The 19,707-nt window shown below is 37.1% G+C and overlaps 1 protein-coding gene across 1 annotated transcript in view; it reads left to right on the top strand.

Moving 5' to 3' along the window:
* LOC145265710 (S-crystallin SL20-1-like) overlaps positions 1-18,531 on the top strand; it is a 25,192-nt gene extending 6,661 nt beyond the window's left edge. The window contains exons 3-6 of the mRNA XM_080121767.1: positions 6,218-6,333; positions 10,607-10,708; positions 16,769-16,876; positions 18,164-18,531. Coding sequence (XP_079977893.1) covers positions 6,218-6,333; positions 10,607-10,708; positions 16,769-16,876; positions 18,164-18,328 — 491 coding nt within the window. The 3' untranslated portion in view covers positions 18,329-18,531. The remainder of the gene's footprint in view (positions 1-6,217; positions 6,334-10,606; positions 10,709-16,768; positions 16,877-18,163) is intronic.
* Positions 18,532-19,707: the final 1,176 nt, after the last annotated feature.

Genomic DNA, 19,707 nt, shown 5'->3' with positions numbered 1-19,707 from the left:
TATAATGGTTTACACCTTATTTGCTAAAGTCAGTGAGACATGGAAAATCAAAATTAAATGTTAAGTATTTAAATATCATAGAGTAAGGGAAGTTAATGAAAGGGATATAGAAATTCACATCCAAATTGCATGGCAAAATCCAAAGCGAATGTCTTTGATAGCAGTGTGGTAACATGATCCAAACTGTAATTGTCCGAAGTAGGCATTTTCCTGGAGCAATTTTCTTTGTTTATATAATGGTTCCGGTAAATTTTTTGTATATATAGGTCCGATAGATCTGTTTATTATTAACCATATAAATTGATATGTTTAATATTTAATTATAGAACACGAGCTTCAAATTCGACTCCAAAATAACTTCAAATTGTTAATAAATTAAAACCGCTTCTAATAGACAGGGATCCAAAATTAGAGAAACTGAATATTACTGCCAGTAATATCATGTAAAACTTATAATTACAGGTTTCCATACCAGTTGCTTGTTAGATAATTTTATTCTGAAGTATATATATATATATATATATATATATATATATATATATATACTTCAGAATAAAATTACTTCAGAATAAATTTCATGTGAAATCTTTTATCATTTTTCTTTTGCCTCCTGTTCCCCTTACCTCACCTTCTTTTAACCAAGTAAGATCTGTAACTTACTTGTAGTTTCATTAAATACTTTTATATGCAAAATCCGATCCTGCATTTTGCTAATTCCTGCCCTCTGATGAGAAGGAGAGTATTTCTTCGAAACTCCGCGGATTAAGGACTATCCACTTATCTTGTGTTTCCTTTTTTAAAATTAAATATGTTTTTAACTCTTTTTCAAGATGTCTTTTAACATGTTTTATTAATCATTTGTTCATATATATATATATATATATATATATATATATATATATATATATATATGATTGCAACGTCTTGTCAAACGAGTGCCACTCCCTCAGACATTTAAAATCCATGAGCCCAAATGCCTGAGGGAGTATCTATACAAAGATGATGTTACAGAGTCTTAGCTTTGTACGACAGCTAAGTCTCTCTCTCGGTTCAAAATGTTGACATCCAGCAACAAGCAAGAGCAAGATAGCCAGCAACAAATTAAACTGCAGACCAGCTTAATGCGGGTACTGGTCTCCCGTTTTGTTTTTAAAATCAGAGATTTGCTTCTCCTAGAAAGTTTGCCTTCACCACGGCTTACGGGAGAAGCCCTCTCCACCCCAATACACACACACACACACACACACACACACACACACACACACACACACACACACACACACACACACACACACACACACACACACACAAATATACACTGTGCTAGTTGGCCGTTGACCCGGAAAAAGAGTTCATTCGCCCTTTGGAAGGTCTTGTTTTTAATCCTTCAGGGAGACTAGCCACCCTCCTCACCAAACAAGTCTGGTGGGGGAACCAGTTTAGTCACCGGTTACCCGACCATGAGGCAGGTAGTACTGGGTTACATGGTACCAGTAGCATATGACATGACCTGACAAATATATATATATATATATATATGTATATATATATATATATATATATATAAATGTATATATATATATATATATATATATATATATATATATATATATATATATATATATATATATATATATATATATTAAGTAAGATGATTGTGTGGAAGAAATTGGATTTTCCAGCAAGTCAACGCTGCGATACACCCTTCTCGACAAGCACGAGAATACTTTTCTTCAAATAATATAGAATTGTTAGATCATCCAGAATGTTCTCCGGACCTCAATCCCATTGAAAATCTTTGGGGATGGGATGGCAAAAGAAGTGTTCAAGGATGGAACCCACTATGATTCGATAAAGGAACCTTCTGATTCAGTTTTCAGTACATGGGATAAAATTCCTTCGCGACTGATAAAAAACTTAGTCTCAAGCATGCCGAAGAGAATTTTTGAAGTAATTCGTAATAATGGAGGCTATACTAAATACTGAGAACCTTTTTAGTAATTTATAATTGCCTTTTGTTAGATAAAATTATCAGTGGTCTTATCATTTTGATCAGGTGAAAGTATTTTTTTTTTTAAAAAATAATTATTAGATCAGGGTTAAGGTTTCGAATGAAGCAGATTTCATTTTTTTCCATCATATTTTCCCTTTGGGCAATGGTTTCAACCATTTGTTTGATTAAAAATTCGATAATATGCGTAAACGCTTACTTTCTTAAGTGGTCTTATGATTTTGACCAGGACTGTACACACACACACACACACACACACACACACACACACACACACACACACACATATATATATATATATATATATATATATATATATATATATATATATATATATACTAGCTTGCAGTCCGGCTTTTCCCGGGCGTACAATACGCTTAAACATAATATTTTAATTTATGCGGATTGCGTATGTATTATTTATAGAATCAATCCTCTATTGATTATTATATATTATGAGGAATAATTTACCCGGTGGGCGAATTCACAAAAAAAACATTAAAAAAATAATAATGATAATGTCGTTCATCAAATTCTGTCTGTGTTTGTTTACAATATCACGTCAGCTGATATTTGGGCTTGACGATGAATGCCCTGGAAAAGTCACTTCTGATTAATGTTTAGTTTTAAAATATGCAAATAAAGAAATGATTTGCGGCGATTTTAAACGGTAGCTCTTTTTTTTTTTTAATCGTAAATTGAACTCATTAATAAGAAAAAAAATCTAAATAAAATGGTAAGTTACACCTGGATTTTAATATGGGATCATTTAATCTGTAGTTGAATGCTCTACCACTAGCTATATCTCCAGATTATAGTAAATCTGTTTCATTTTAAGAAGAAATGATTTGCTTGAATTCTAATTTTTCCCTTAGCCGGCGTAACGTAAAATATTCGCCTGTAAAAATTCTGTTTTTATTTATAATAGAGAAAAGCTATTTTTAAGATCGGATTTTTTTTTTTTCGATCGATGATATTCTATACGAAACACATCTAAGAACACTGCCAAATATATAAATTAAGTTTTTGTGAAATTTGCAAAAGATAGGCTCAGCCGTTTCGGAACTTATAAGAAAGGAACTCACACACACAAAGTGACTTCTATATAACAGATATATATAATCATCCACATACAGTACATTCACTCAATAGTGCTCCACCTGCATGTTGATTCAACATTAATTAAACAGCGGGTGAAATCATTTTACGAACGAGATTTACCCAAATAGGGAGGCTTAAAACATACTCATCAACAAATACTGTTTCGCCTTATTACAGCTCATCAGTGCAGCTAGACAAGCATCCATCGCTAGCCAGGGATTGAACCTACAACCATCTAGTTGATAGTCGGCAGTTCTAACTTGGGATCGGTCTTCGTAAACAACCCCATTAAATGTACATTTATATAAACACCCGCCCACAGCTTTTAAAGTGCTCGACCTGCTTGTTTATTTACGGACAAACAGAGATCTTCGCATTAACGGCTGGTGCATCTGCTACTTGTTTTTCACTCCCTGAAAGGGTTCAAAAGAGAGCCTCCAACCTGATAGGTCCTTAACTGTCATCTAAGCTGAAGCCTATGTCCCATCGATGAAATGTAGCATCCCTCCGCCTGTTCTACAGGTACTTTAACGGTGAATGCTCTGACGAACTGCAAGCACTTGTACCCCCTCGACGTAAATACCCCCGACAAACCTGACAAGCAGTTGAGATCCCTAGATGTAAGAGAGCCTTCTACTCCAGTAGTTTCTTCCCCAGGACCGCTAGACTTTGGAATTCCCTTCCGGGTTCCTGCTTCCCCAACTGTACTGACATGCAGAAGCTCAAGTGTAACGTGAACTGACATCTTGTTGCCCAACTCCCTACATAGTACCCCTGTAGCTTATGCCCCTGATAGTAGCCCCCTACATCAAAGTGGCAAGGTGGCTTGTTTAAGGTGAAAATGTAAAAAAATAAAATAAAAATAAAAAAACGTGAATTCATTTTATTAGTTTGATGCAAAAAAAAAAAAAACAATAATAATAATGTCGTTTTTTGACGTTCAACTTCAAAAGATCATAACTCTTTTCAAAGAAAACTTTAATAATCGAAATAAGAATCGACACTTTTTTACCAACGAGAAAAAAGTCTATTTATTCATCAGCATAGAAATCCGGAGTTCTGGAAGCGATGAAGTCATTTTCACAGATCACAGAGGTCAATTTTTTTAACTTTGATCCCTATTATGACCCCTTAACATTTATTATTTTGGGCTCAAATCAAGTTATTAAGTTAGATCCATGTCCAAGAAACCTATGTCTAAAATTTCAAGTGTTTAGACCCAAAATTGTCGGAGGAGTTTGGTAGAGTTCTCGAAGGTCATATCGTTTAACTTTGATCCCTTAATCGCCAAATTTCTGGCCGAAAACGAATTACAAAGATTTTCCCAAATCTCAGTACCCTGTATATCAAATTCCAAGTCTGTAGACTGAAAATTGACAGAGTTATTGTGTAGGGAAATGTACACAGGCAGACACACACACACACACACACACACACACACACACACACACACACACACACACACACACACACACACTTTCACTTTTATAAATATACTAGCATGAGTTCCAGGCGTTGCCCGGGTGTTTGGAGGTGTATGCTGAGCAAAAAATAAAAAAATAAAAAAAACAAAAAATAAGGTCAATTTTTAAAACTTTGACCCCTATTATGACCCCTTAACAGTTATTGTTTGGGGCTCAAATCAAGTTATTATGTTAGATCCATGTCCAAGGAACCTATATCTAAAATTTCAAGTGTTTAGACCCAAAATTGTCGGAGGAGTTTGGTAGAGTTCTCAAAGGTCAAATCGTTGAACATTGGCCCCTTAACAACCAAATTTCTGGCCGAAAAGCGATCACATAGTATCCTGTATATCTAATTTCGAGTCTGCAGACTAAAAATTGACAGTTATTGCGTAGAGAAATGTACACAGACAGACACACAGACAGACACACACGTTCACTTATATATATATATATATATATATATATATATATATATATATATATATATATATATTATTTGAGGGTAACAGTTACATATGGTCGCCAGATCATCAAAGTTAAGCAACTTTGAGCCTTGCTAGTACCAGATGGGCGGCTATTTGGGAATTCTAGGCACTGTATGTGCTCTCCGCTAATCTCGGCATTGTTTCCAGTCGTCCTGTACCTTAACTTGCCACTGGTATGCAATCTATCTATATATCTATAAAAGTGAACGTGTCTATGTGTGTGTCTGTGTGTGTCTGTGTGTCTGTACATTTCCCTACGCAATAACTCTGTCAATTTAAAGTCTACAGACTCGAAATTTGATATACGGGGTACTGAGAATTGGGAAAAACTTTGCAATCCGTTTTCCGCCAGAAATTAGGCGGTTAAGGGGTCAAAGTTCAACGATTTGACCTTTGACAACGCTACCAAACTCCTCCGCCAATTTTGGGTATAAACAATTGAAATTTTAGATATAGGTACCTTGGATATGGATCTAACTTAATAACTTGATTTGAGCCCAAGACAATAAATATTAAGGGGTCATAATAGGGGTCAAAGTTTAAAAAAATTGACCGGTTTTTTTTGTTTTTTTTTGCTCAACATACACCTCCAAACATCCGGGCAACACCGAGCTGAAATGGTAGTAAGTCAATAAAACCAAAAGACGTAGTACTGTTTTATGAGGTTAATAAAAAGTAAATCCCGGGCAACATCGGGCTTTCCTACTAGTATATATATATATATATATATATATATATAAGTAGAGAGTAGAGGTAGATATTTTGTATATAATGTTTGAAGCTTAAAATGCAAAAGTCAAGTATCATGGTTCAATTGTGCTTTAAACAGGACCATTCCATTTGAACGCGCCCCTGTTATATAAAAGAACCTGCTGTTGGTTTTATACGCCAGACGCATTTGTTTGTGTATTGATAAAGCTTCTCAAATCAACTTATGATTTTAGACTGTGTAGAATTGTTAACTTTGTTCAAAATCGGACTGTTCCGTCTGTAATGTTTTTTTTTCTCGATTATCGATTTTCGAAAATTATCGGAGGCATTCCGGCACAAAACCTATCTAAGCACACTCACAGACACATAATGCACAAGAGTAATAGTAGAGGTTAGAAAGGCCTGTTCAATGTCACAATTTTAGTTCCTGTGTTTCTTTATAGGTTTCTACCCCAGGAGTCCTATGGACATGATGAGGTGTGACTACATCTGCGATTGCTTCTATGAAATCATGCACGATTATATGAGATACTTCCACTGGAAGAACGGACGCTTCAGGGTGAGTCGTTTATTATTTAATTCTTTATAAACATTTTAAATCTATAATCTTTAGCAAATAATCTATAAGATAAATCTCACCTGTCTGTTTAAATGTACGTATGTATGTATGTATGTATGTATGTATGTATGTATGTATATGTATGTCCAAAGGGCGAATGAACTCTTTTTCTGGGTCAACGGCCAACTAGCACAGTGTATATTTGTGTGTGTGTGTGTGTGTGTGTGTGTGTATATGTGTATTGAGGTGGAGAGTGCTCCCGTAAGCCGTGGTGAAGGCAACCTTTCTAGGAGAAGCAAATCTCTGATTTAAAAAACCATAAAGCGGAAGACCATTACCCGCATTAAGCTGGTCTGCAGTTTAATTTGTTGCTGGCTATCTTGCTCTTGCTTGTTGCTGGATGTCAACATTTTGAACCGAGAGAGAGACTTGGCTGTCGTACAAAGCTAAGACTCTGTAACATCATATTTGTATAGATACTCCCTCAGGCATTTGAGCTCATGGATGTTAAATGTCTGAGGTAGTGGCACTCGTCTGACAAGACGTTGCAATCATCATCATCATGTATGTATGTATGCATGCATATTTGTATGTCCGCCTAAAACTTTCGACAGAGGCGACGGATTTTAACGAGATCCATATCGTTTTGGAAGGCGACCCTCCGGATGACAAATATCGAAAAATTGGCTAAAAACATTAATTCCTTCATCCTCAACTGGACACTTTTCTACAAGGAGGAATTGTTTTTTTCGCCGATATTTTCGAAAGTCATCCCCTCTTTTCGATTGACTCGCCTTAATTTAAACCTTCGCCACTTCCGGTTTGACGATATGGACGCAACGACAAAGACATCCCATTTTTTTTTTCTTCGCGGTACAGGTTCGAGACTGCCTGTCTACAACCACTTTTATTTTTGCTCACCCCCCCCCCCCCCAAACACCCGGGCAACGCCGGGCATCCAGGCTAGTATCTATATAATTAATAACTCAGAAATTATAGTTAACAATGAACTTGGAAACTGGATGGTCCATATCTACAGATTTCCGCAAGTGATTTACTGTTGTCTTGAATTCCAAAAGCGCATTCAGAACTACATTCCAATCTTAACCTATATCAGCGCACTTTTGTAAGCCCTTCTCCTTTTTTTTTTTTTTTTAAATCGTAATAACTATTACGAATTATCATGTTAACATGATTAATACAAGCAGAACAAGTTGTTGCCCTAATGAAAATAACACTACAAATTTATGTTAAAACTTTTTATTGAAAAAAATCAATTCAAGTAAATTGATTATGTAGTAGAACTGACATCTATTCAATGTAGCCATCATCAGCCTCGATCACCGCCATGATACGGGTCCGGAACTGGAAGCATTCATTTTTCACAAGCGCCGGCGGGAGCTGAGTGAATACTCGGCACATGACGGTGATCAGGCAGGCTTTGCTGTTGTTGGAGGTCATGCTGGTGATGTTCTCGACTTATGAGCAAATGAAGTAATCCAGCGGGTTCAGGTCGAGGGAGGAAGGGGAGCAGTTAGAGAAAGGTACAAAGTCGTAGCATTCCTTCTGAAGCTAAGCTTGAGCCACTTTGGACTGGTGGACCGGTGCTGAGCCCTGCTATCACACCAGGGTCTGCTAGTGGCCACCTGATTGCACCAAGGGATCACCACACACTTCAACGCATTCAGGTGCACTTTAGCGTTAACTTTCAAACCGACTTCGAAGACGTGAGATGGCATTATGTCAGCCTTACTTGAAACCACAGCAAAGACCATAACCGTGGCTGGAAACTTTGTTTTCATCACCCTTGGCACGTCCCTGTTATTCGTGGCAATCCAGCGGTGCATTTTGAGGATGCTGGCAATGGTGCTGTAGTAATAATTCGGATCGGTAGAGAGCATGAGTTGTACAGTGACGCATCTCCGATCTCGCTCATTGAACATTGTGTCACTTTAAGACATGATAGAAGGCTCGTATCGCTATTGGGATTTGTACACAACTGGCCAACTAGTCGATGAACAACAACAACAACAACAACAACAACAACAACCACCACCACCACCATAAATGGTTTTATCAAATGGAAATGGAATCATGTCGTCTTTTCGATGGCGACAATTTTATCGTTCCACCCAGTATTATTAATCTTAGCGTTATTAACCCTGCAGGAATCCTCGCGTTACGTTTGTCTATTGACGAACATACAAGACTTGGAATTCCCAGATGGTCACTCATTTTACTATTGACCAGGCTGAACATGACTTAACTTCGGTGATCTTATGTACGTGTCAGAATTCCTATATCGTATAGTGGTATAAATAACAGTGTCTATAACAGATGTGCGTATACACAGTGTAGAAATATTCATTGTATCTATAAGTGGGAGTAAAATGAACATTCCGAACTTCTTTACAAGCTAAACGTTTAACACGCAAAAGAGGATTAAATAGAGTATTTGGATATCTATGTATCTTTAATAGAGATCGAGTGTTAACCTCAGGAAGCGACGATTGATTTGTTAGAACTCCTGTGAAAGTAAAACGAAACAAATCGAGACACCTCTGAATTTCCACTAGCAGCGATAGAAGACAGTGAGAGATTGCTTGAAAGAAGCGGGAAGTTGCGTGATGCAAGCACGAAAAGATGATGATGCTTCATTATATTTCCTATTCATTATCTTTGGTCAATTACGGACATTCTAATTATATTCTTATAAATGTGGTGAATGAAATATTTAGACTACACACACACACACACACACACACACACACACACACACACACACACACACGCACACACACACACACACACGCACACACACACACACATAATGTTCGCTGTGTGTATGGGCGCTTCGCTGCAAATACATGTAGTTACAAACGTTACACATAAACTTTCAAAGATAGTTTTTTTACAATCAAACAATATCAACATGTTTGTTTATCTCAGGCCAAAAGAGTCACATACCTTCTTATTGGTCCAAACCCCGAAAAGAACGCCATACAACGAATTTACATGGGTTTTATTTTATTCATGTTATGGATTCCCTTGGAGTTTGGCACGCTGAGTCTCTTTTTACATGTTCCTGACTCTCTATTCGCTCTCAACAAATTCGTCTGCACGTCTGTTCATAACGCGTTTCCTCGCCAACTCATTAGTTTTATATCTGCTAACTAACCATTACGTCAGCAAACCCAAACCACGTGTTCAAGGACACAAAACAGGCGACCTTTCACGTAAGCTTAAATTTGTTTACTTCTAACTAAATTCAAAATCTACTTTATAATTCCTTAATCGACTTTGTTTATTTTAGTTTATTTGATTTCTGCTTAAATTCCTGATTAAACATTCCAAACTGTAAATTCACATTTTCCAAATCTGATTGTTTTATTTTTCTAATAAAAATAATCGACCAGGTTACCCGGCGTTGTCCAGTCAATACTTAATAGTACTATTATCGTTACGTACCAGACAGAGGCAGAAAGTACCCTAGAAAGTAAATCCAGTAGATTTGTAAAGATAGAAAATATCCTCGGGTATCGGAAAGTGTTTAGAATGATAGAGTGAACCTACTTTATGAGAAGTGAGAGAGACAGACAAAGAGAGAGAAACAAAGAGGGAGAGAGAGAAAGAGAAAGAAAGAGAGAGGGAGACGGAGAGAGAAAGAGAGAGAAAGAGAGAGGGAGAGACTAGAATCATCCATGAGAATCTTATGAAGAAAAGGGACACGCCTACGATTGAAAAACACAATAGAGAAAACCTGCTTCATGAGAAGCAGAGATAGAAAGAGAGAGAGAGAGAGAAAGAGAGAGAAAGAGAAAGAGAGAGAAAGAGAGAGAGAGAGAAAGAAAGAGAGAGAAAGAAAGAAAGATAGAGAAAGAGATAGAGAGATAGAGAGAGAGAGAGAAAGAGAGAGAGAAAGAGAGAGAAAGAGAGAGAGAAAGAAAGAGAAAGAAAGAGATAGAAAGAAAGAAAGAAAGATAGAGAAAGAGATAGAGAGATAGATAGATAGATAGAGAGAGAGAGAGAGAGAGAGAGAGAGAGATAGAGAGAAAGAGAGCAATGAATCTAATATATAGAAAGATTTGATGAAATAAAGACCCAGAAGCTTCAGAGTTGATTTTTTCTTAAGAGCAGAACCATCAATCAGAATCTTAAAAGGAATAATAAATCACAAAAAAAGCTTTTGAGACGGAATTATTTTTTGTATGTTTGTCGATTTAAATTTTCACAAATTAAAAGATTTTATTTATTTTTCTATATTTATTTGCAGTACAACTGGATGGACAATGGCATGATGGGATCTGGCATGATGGGATCTGGCATGATGGGATCTGGCATGGGAGGCAGCGATATGATGAGCTGCAATTATGACGTAAGTAAGACCTTCATTTTTGATCAAGAGTTATTACCACGAAGCATTAAGCATTGACGTAATGGTTGTACACAAGACAATCATCTTTAAATATAACTAAGTTGGTAAGTGATTTGGTCGACCAGGGCAAGCTGGACGTCACTCAACGTGTGATAGAGCACTACATGGGCGACGTGTGCTGGGAAATACTATGGACGTCACCCCCAAATGTTAGTCAGTTAAAAAAAAGGAAAACAGTATAATAAAAAAGAGGAAATGCATTTATCAGCAGAACAAAGATATAGGAAGTTGCTCACCAAGGCATACAAAAGAAAGCTAAAATGGGATTGTTAATCAAGCTGTGGCGGGGAACGGAACAAAGGAGATCAGTATGTTTGGAGTTAGTCTACAGTCAGTTTTAGGTGGGTCAGTTAGTTTTGCGATAGTTTATGACAGTGATGAGCAATTTACTGACAGTCTTTAATTTGCGACAGTTGAGGACAGTTTTTAAGTGGACCGCATGTTGTGGCTTTAAATAGAAAAAGTAAGGTTTAAATATCAATGTCAGAGTGTAAAAAAACCCCCTCAACTTTATAGATATATGTTGTGGTTGCAAGGTTGAACAATAATTAGTAAGGAAATACAATGAAGACGCAAACAACAAGATAACGCAATAATAAGTGTATTAAAGAAAAGGTATATTTACAATATGTACAAATGACGGTGTCGAGTCAGAGAGTCTTGGTGGGAGGACATGTACGCTCTTCGGCGTCACTTCTGGTGGCATTTGAGTAAGACACACCAAGGCCAACCTAGGCTTGCCATTTATAGTGTTATGTTATTCGCATATGCAAATAAGTGGTTGCCACCACAACAATATACTAGCAGGCAACCTGGCATTGCGAAGACGTAAAATAAGGATACATATTATATTTTAATTCGTACAGAAACTGAGATGTGCATGCGAGTATTATGCTTTTTTTTCTAAACAGTTCAGTTCTTGTAAGTAAAAAAAAAAAAAACTCGAGCTGAGATCGAAACTAAAAAAGACAGTGAGTCAAGTACGATAACCATTCAGCCAGCATGACACACTCTTTAAAAAGTGTTTTTAAACCAACTTATATCTAACATGAGACATCTGTAATGTGAACCATTCACGCATGCGCAATCGTGGAACAGTTAGCAAACAGAGAAAAATCCGATGCCTCCCACTAACCAATTTTCCAATTTCGACTCCTTAGAAGTGTATTTTCTGGATGAAAACCGATCAAATACTTTTCCACATGTCTGGATATCCTACATACCAAATTTTAAGATTGTAAATAAAAATCCGTTGAGTATATAGGTTGAGAAGTGTCCTCACACACACACATTCTCACTTTTATAGATATATAGATAGATAATTTATTGTTGATTTACTTTGTACTAAAATCCCAAAATACGAAACCTCAGAGCGTAGAGCTAACCCCTTTTCTCCTTTACCAAACATGGCGACTTTTACACTTGAAAAAGGTCAGAGGTTACGTCGACCGAAGCCTTGAGCAGATAACACTCAGGATGAGAGTAATAGTCCAATCAATTCAAACAATAAAAATAATCACACCTAATCACAAAGAATTCAGAACTGTAACATAATATTTATAATATCATATAATTAATTCTTGATGCTGCAATATTTTAAGTTATAAATTTATTATATTTTTACTAGAATATCTTGTCCTTTTCTTTTCCAGTTTTAACAACTAGTTTTTTACTATTCCATGTTTAAACTTAACCATATTACTTTTCATGCTCGCATTTTTCTATTGTAATCCATGATTTTTCCAGGCTTCCAATAAATTCACTTGTTCTTTGTTTAATTTCAGTCTTATTTCCCCCCCCCCCATAACATGCACATATGTAATAACAATGCACGGCACTCCTCTGCTTTCAATAAAAGCGACGTGGTTGCTATGGAAACCAGCGATAAAAAGCGTCGCTCACCTCCTTACATATTTTTACGCGTTTGAACACCAGAAAATTCATCATAACTTTTGTTTCACTGAACGAAAATTGAAAATTCCTTTTTTCACAATATAACTGAGAAGGTGATCTATAAACTGTAATAATTGTTTGAAATTTGGTCGAAAAATGAGTGAACGGTGAAGCTTTACAGCAGTTCTAAATGACTAAAACTGTCATTTAGCCATATATTTAAACACTACTGTGTTTGAATAATTAAAAATCAAAATTTTGATTTTAATCTATGCTATGATGTTTTACAATATTGTCGTCTTCAAGTCCAATGTAAACAAGTTTTTATTGAAGTGTCTTTATAAGTAATCTGATTATAGCACATTTCCACCACAAATGATCACTACGCTATTGTCTCAATGGCTACCATACAAACATTAATCCATATCCTCGAGTGGCATCTGGGCCTTGATATATGGTGAACCCTTTGAAAAAAATAAAGAAGTCGCTTGTATATCCCCATCAGGGGCGATGACGCAGTTAGGTTTGTGCGGGTCCTGCAGAGAGGCGTCAAGATAGTCCAACACACAGCGCCTGGTATTCCCAAACGAATACACATCTAGAAATGGACAGGTTCACTGCTGCTTAACTTAGATAGTCAAACGCGAACCGGCGTGTGAAACTTATTATAGCCACAATCCGTCCATCGAAATAACCCTTATCCTTGAGTGGCTTTTGGCCTTCATACGGTGCAACTCTTAATAAAAGAAAGAGGATAAAACTATTCAGTAAAAGCATATAGATAAAATGAATACATATATTAAATTACTAGCAGGGGAGCGACGTTGCCCGGAATGAAATATTCCACACTTCCGATACTTTCGTTGTCATCAAAATCGGTGAAATAGCCCATTATTCAAATCAATTAATTGCCTGCTCTAGTCGGGGACCCACCACAGTGCACCGGGAGGAAGCTTCCCATCGCTCCTCGCTGTCAGTTAGTTCCAAATACATTGAAGTCTACATTGCACTGGAGAGAATTTAGTATTGCTTTTCTAAAATTGTTTCTATGCGTGATTGAATTAAAATTTAAATTGAAAAAGTCAAGTATCACTGTTCCGTTGTGTTCTAAACAGAACCACCCCAAAACACATGCTTAAATCATTCGTTGACATCTATGCTGATGACACAACCATCTATGGCAACACATCTAAGGCCGTAAAAATGACAAAGTTCTCTCTGATTTTCTCTCCTCTGATCTTGAGCGTGTGGTTCAGTGGGGGAAGACGTGGCTACTACTTTTAATGCAAACCAAGCTCCTATCTTCAACGCTCTGATCCCCATCTGGCATCAATTGAAATGGATGACTCTCGTCTTGGGGAGGCTCCATGTTTTGACAAGCTAATGGGTTTAACCTTTACTCCTGATCTGAAATGGAACACGTACATCAAGTCTGTTGCCAAGGTCGCTGGGAAGATGGTAGGATCCTTCTACCGCTCCAGAAGATATCTCACCACTGATGCAATTCTCTATCTGTATAAAAGCCAAGTATGTCCAAGGATGGAGTACTGCTGCCACATCTGGCCAGGAGCTGCTAAAGACAGCCTATCCTGCCTTGACAGAGTACAAAATAGACTTCGTGGTTTAGTGGGGGGGGGACTTGGGGGGGGGCTTGGGGGGCCCTTTTCTCTTCCCTGCAACTCTCTCCCACACAAGAGACGTTGCAAGACTGTCTTTGTTTTGTCGTTATTTCCATGGCAAGTGCTCGTCTGAGCTCCAATCTCTGGTCTCCCCCTCGCCAATCTTTCACGATAAACACCCGTCTAGCTGAAACCACTGTCATTAATTTTCCCCACTCTTTATCTGTGCCTAAATCAAACCGTAGATTCCATGAACAAAGTTTCTTTCTTAGAAGTGCATGACCGTGGAACTCTCTTCCGTTTGCCTGTTTCCCACCTGACTACAACTTGGATGTCTTCAAGTCAAACATAAACAAATTCCTGATGAACTGCCCTCTTAAGTAATGGCACTTTATCAACTCTCCAATACTAACGATTACTACGATACTATCCCATTGGTTACTGTACACGCAATAACTCTTATCTCCGAGTGGCTTCCAGGCCTTGATAAGTGGTGACCTCGATATAAAAAAAAATTCATTCTGAACGCGCCTCTGTCTTATCAAATAACCTACTCTTGAATTTTGTTTGTGTTGTGATAAAACTTCTCAAATGCATTTTTGATGTTAGACTGTATAATGATGTTAACTTTGGTCAAAATAGCACAGTCCGTTCTTTAATCAGATTTATCAGATTTATTTCGATTATCGATTTTCGACACTTATGGAGGCATTCTGATGTGCTCGAATCATATTCGTCACAGTTCAAACACCCTCTGGGGGCCCCCACGCTGTCCCGCACCGCTAGAATAGAATACAAAAAGTAAATCCGACTCGGCTTTGAAAAAATTGTTTTTCATTACATTTTTACCCCAAACAAGGCACATTGCCACTTTGATGTAGGGGGTTACTATCAGGGACATAAGCTACAGGGATACTATGTGGGGAGTTGAACAGCAAGATGTTGGTTCACGTTACACTTGAACTTCTGCATGTCAGTACAGTTGGGGAAGCAGGAACCCGGAAGGGAATTCCGAAGTCTAGAGGTTCTGGGGAAGAAACTACTGGAGTAGAAGGCTCTCGTACATCTAGGGATCTCAGCTGTGAAGGGGTGAGATTTTGCTGCTTGTCAAGTTTATCGGGGGTATTTACGTCGAGGGGGTACAAGTGCTTACAGTTCGTCGAAGCATTCACCGTCAAAATACTTGTAGAACAGGCAGAGGGATGCAACATTTCGTCGATGGGACAGAGGCTGCAGTTTAGACGACAGTTCAGGACCTATCAGGTTGGCGACTCTCTTTTAAACCTTGTCTATGAGTGAGAGACTAGTATAGTAGCAGATGCACCAGCCCAAATATGACAACAATACTCCATACATGGGCGAATGGTGGCCTTATAGAGGTACAGGATACTTTCGGGCGTTAGTAGCTTTCTAGCATGGTAGAGAGAACCTATCTTTTTCGCAGCGGTCCTGGCAATACTCTTGATGTGATTGTTCCAACTCATGTGTCCTGTGAACGTTAGGCCGAGGAATTTAAAAGATGTACTTTCAGATGAAGTTTTAGCAAATAGTGGGGCAGGTTATCTCAATATTCCATAAGAATCTTTCACTTAGTGATACAAGCATCAAGTCTAGGAAAAATTAACAAGATGTTGGTTTACGTTACATTTAATCTTCTGTCCCACTACAAAAGGCATTTTTTTTAGCTCGCCCCCGGCACCCCTGCAGTGCTGGGCACCAAAATTCAAGCAAAGACCATATGTGGGGGAAACCCTACATATATGACCATTGCTCTTGTAGCAATCAGTTATTGGTCAATATAGGGGAAACCCTTCATACCAATTGTCACTATTCAGCTCCCCTATTCCCCAGGGAGCTGGCCCCCATTTCCTGTTCACTCTCCACATTAAAATATGGCCTTGTGCCTAATTTGCTCAGTGGGGAAGCAAATAAATCCGGCCCACTACAAAAGGCATTTTTTACCCTTACTTTCCAAACAATGCTTGCTTCTTATTTTTTCTAACTGTTCATTTTGTCTGCTATTATATTAACAAAAAACCCTGCCGTCTCAACACCAGCTTAAAAGTCTCTTGCTGCTACTGCAGGGTCTTTCTGCTATATCCAGCCATTTCTCGTCTTCGATTTTACACATCCATATTTTTCAACTGCTCTCTTTCTTCAGACGCGCACTTTGCTTCTCCCGCGCATACTTCCTAATTTGCATATATGCTTTTTTTGTTTCGGCTACTGCTGCTAATATCTTCGCAAGTCAGCTATCTTACAGCACCTGCCGATATTTTCCCACGTGCTCATACACGCTCTGTTAAAAGAACATTCCCAGACACATAAAGTACATTTGTGTGAAATTTAAAAAATAATCGGTCCAGCCGTTTCGGAATCCATAGGGAACGAACTCACAGACAATATTAACTGCACTAATATATGTGACGTCAACATGGGCACCTGCTATTTGATTTTAATAATGCATTTCATTCATATTTTTTTTCAGAACTACATGTACTGGAGATACATGAACACTTTCAATAGAGTGATGCCCTTCATGGAGAGGAGTCTGTGTATGCGCAACGGTGGAAACCAGTACTTCATGGGTGACCAGGTAAGGGTCATATATTATAAGGGCCATCTATTATATATATTATAAGGGCCATATATTATACATATATTATATATATTATACATTTTTATCCATCAAATAATCTTTGGGAACAACCAATGGTATTCCCTGAACGCTGAGTGACAACAAGTCTCCCCAGATTTCCAGTTCACTTCTTTCGATAACATTTACAAATTAATTTGCGTTATCGTAACAGCCATTTACCACTGATTTCACATTGGTAAAAACCATTGGTCTTTACTGGAATTTTGGTGGCAATAAGCCCCCCCCCCCAAGGTCCCAGCTCTCTTCACACCATTATTATTATTATCATTATTATTGGCTCACAAGGAGCTTTCACACAGGCCATAAAGGATCTCTCCTTGAGAACAACCTGTGGTGTTCCTGGAAGTCGAGTTTCCCAGATTTCCAGTACTCTCTATCTCTTTTGATAACATTTGCGAACGAGTTTGCATTATTGCAACAGCCGCTTACCATTGATTTCTCGCTAGCAGCAACCATTGGTCTTCACTGGAGTTTGAGTAGGTCGGAGGTTACATCGACCAAAACTTTATGAAAATAACACACATTCTCCCTTTGACGGAATGGTCATCAATGACCAGCTGTGGCACTCTTCACGCTGTCTGGCATTCTTGTTTTTTGGTCTTCCAGAGTTCCTATCCGTCGCGGTTACCATCCGACGAAGGCCAGAGGAATATGTTTATTGCACTATTCGTTTTTCTCCCTGTTTAAACAACTTAATATCGAAATATTAATTAGTCTTTAAAGTACGCGTATGAGGACAAATTTAAGAATGTCTCTTTCCAATTAGGTAGTGTTCAACTTTTATAAATGCTTCAAAATATATTCCAAAATGCCTTCAGAGTAAAATGACGTTGATGATAAATTTTTTTCTTGTAAATTGTTTTAATATCTTGATGGTTCTTTCTGTGTTGAGGCAAAATGTTTGTTAGTATTTTGAAAACGTGAAACTTATGCTTGAGTTTGTAATTCGTGGATGCGAAAGAAAGAACGTTAAGAATGTGTAGTTATTATTATTATTTTTTTACTATAATTAATTTATGTATGCAAATTCGTATGTGTCAGTGCAGCGGCTTGGATCATTTTTGTATGTTTCAACTCGAGTATAAAATCGAATAAAAGGTAATTTGTGTTATAATCGCTTGTAAAGTTGATGAGAAGTTGTATTGAAGAGCAGTGCATTAAAAAAACGCATGAATTCCAATTAAAAAATAATATATGTTTCCATTTGTTTTCTTGTTCTTCCAGATGATGTGGTGTGACATGATGTTCTACTGTTGCATGGAGAACATGTACAGCGAGTACCCCAACATGTTCAACAACTATCCCAGGATGATGGCTCTCTACAACAGGATGGCCTCTCATCCCAAGATCTGCAACTATCTGAGGAATCGATGCAATACTTGCTGGTAACAAAAGACTTTGGGAAACACAAAACCAAATATTCTTGAAATCTATTTTCGTCATGGCGATTCCAAAGACCAAAGTTCTGTGATAGATAAGGTGGCTAAAACAAGAAAGGAAGAATAGACGTCTTCTAAGGAAGCATTTGATTTGGAAATCTTCTACGGAAATTCTTACCACGAAGGAATTACTTCTAGTCACCGTATAATTAAAAAAAAATATCCAAAGGTTTAACAAGCATAACAACTATATATATATATATATATATATATATATATATATATATATATATATATATATATATATATATATATGTTAAGAATGAATTCTTAGGATAAAATCCCCAATATATCTACCAGGTTTATATAATAATACTCCATACCAAATAGAGATATTTGTAATAATATTTATTTATACAGACATGTACAGGATTTGCTCCATTGGCATGAAAATGTTTTGATCTGTAGTTATATATAACTAAGATTTCATCAGGCGAAAATGTCTGTCTTGTCTTTAGTTATACATTAAATGATTTTTGAAAAATAAGATCCCCACCCCCACTGACGAAATATTTCCATATCCTGCTTAACAGTGCACGTAGAAATTCGGGAATACGTATATTTACTTATCCGGTTAATTTTACACATAAGTACACGTTTAGATGTTTTATGTTATTTTCTAATATAAACACTAAAAAGAAATAGGCAGATTTTGTTGCCTGATGAGTTCATGGTTATTTATAATTATAGATCGAAACGTTATCCTGTCAGTGTAACACAGCCTGTACATGTCTGTATGGATATATATATATATATATATATATATATATATATATATATATATATATGTATATATAAATAGATAGATACCCTGATATGTTTAAGCCATTTAAACTATAGGATAAAGCCCTCAACACAAGCGAAGTGTTCCTTCCTCGCAAATACACAAGTTGTTTGTTTTCCTTAACTATGAAAAGGATCGAGATTGTTGAGCAACCGAATATATAAACAAATGAATATATAGATATAGATATATAATACTCACAACGATGACTCGATTATCAGTATTGATACCAGTCGTTCCAGAGAAAGTAGTAACCCTCCCCCATTCAATATGAATAATCGATAATAACCATATTATCTGATAATAATATTAACATACAGAGCGATTATTATAGTCCGAACCGGTTGGATTTCATACTTATTTTGAAACCGCTGGTATCAATATGGACAATCGAAATTTCTTAGTATTCATAGCTCTTCCCCTCTCTCTTACACTATCTATTTCTCTCTCTCTTTCTCTTCCACCTCTCTCTCTATGTCTGTCTCTCTATCTCTGTCTGTCTGTCTGTCTGTCTGTCTGTCTGTCTGTCTCTCACTCTCTCTCTT

The sequence above is a fragment of the Euprymna scolopes genome, chromosome 40, assembly GCF_053919585.1.
Source record: "Euprymna scolopes isolate OS-2025 chromosome 40, ASM5391958v1, whole genome shotgun sequence".
Taxonomy (NCBI): Eukaryota; Metazoa; Mollusca; class Cephalopoda; order Sepiida; family Sepiolidae; genus Euprymna; species Euprymna scolopes.
Note: the sequence above shows the minus strand (reverse complement) of the source record. Positions and strands in the feature narration are given on the sequence as shown.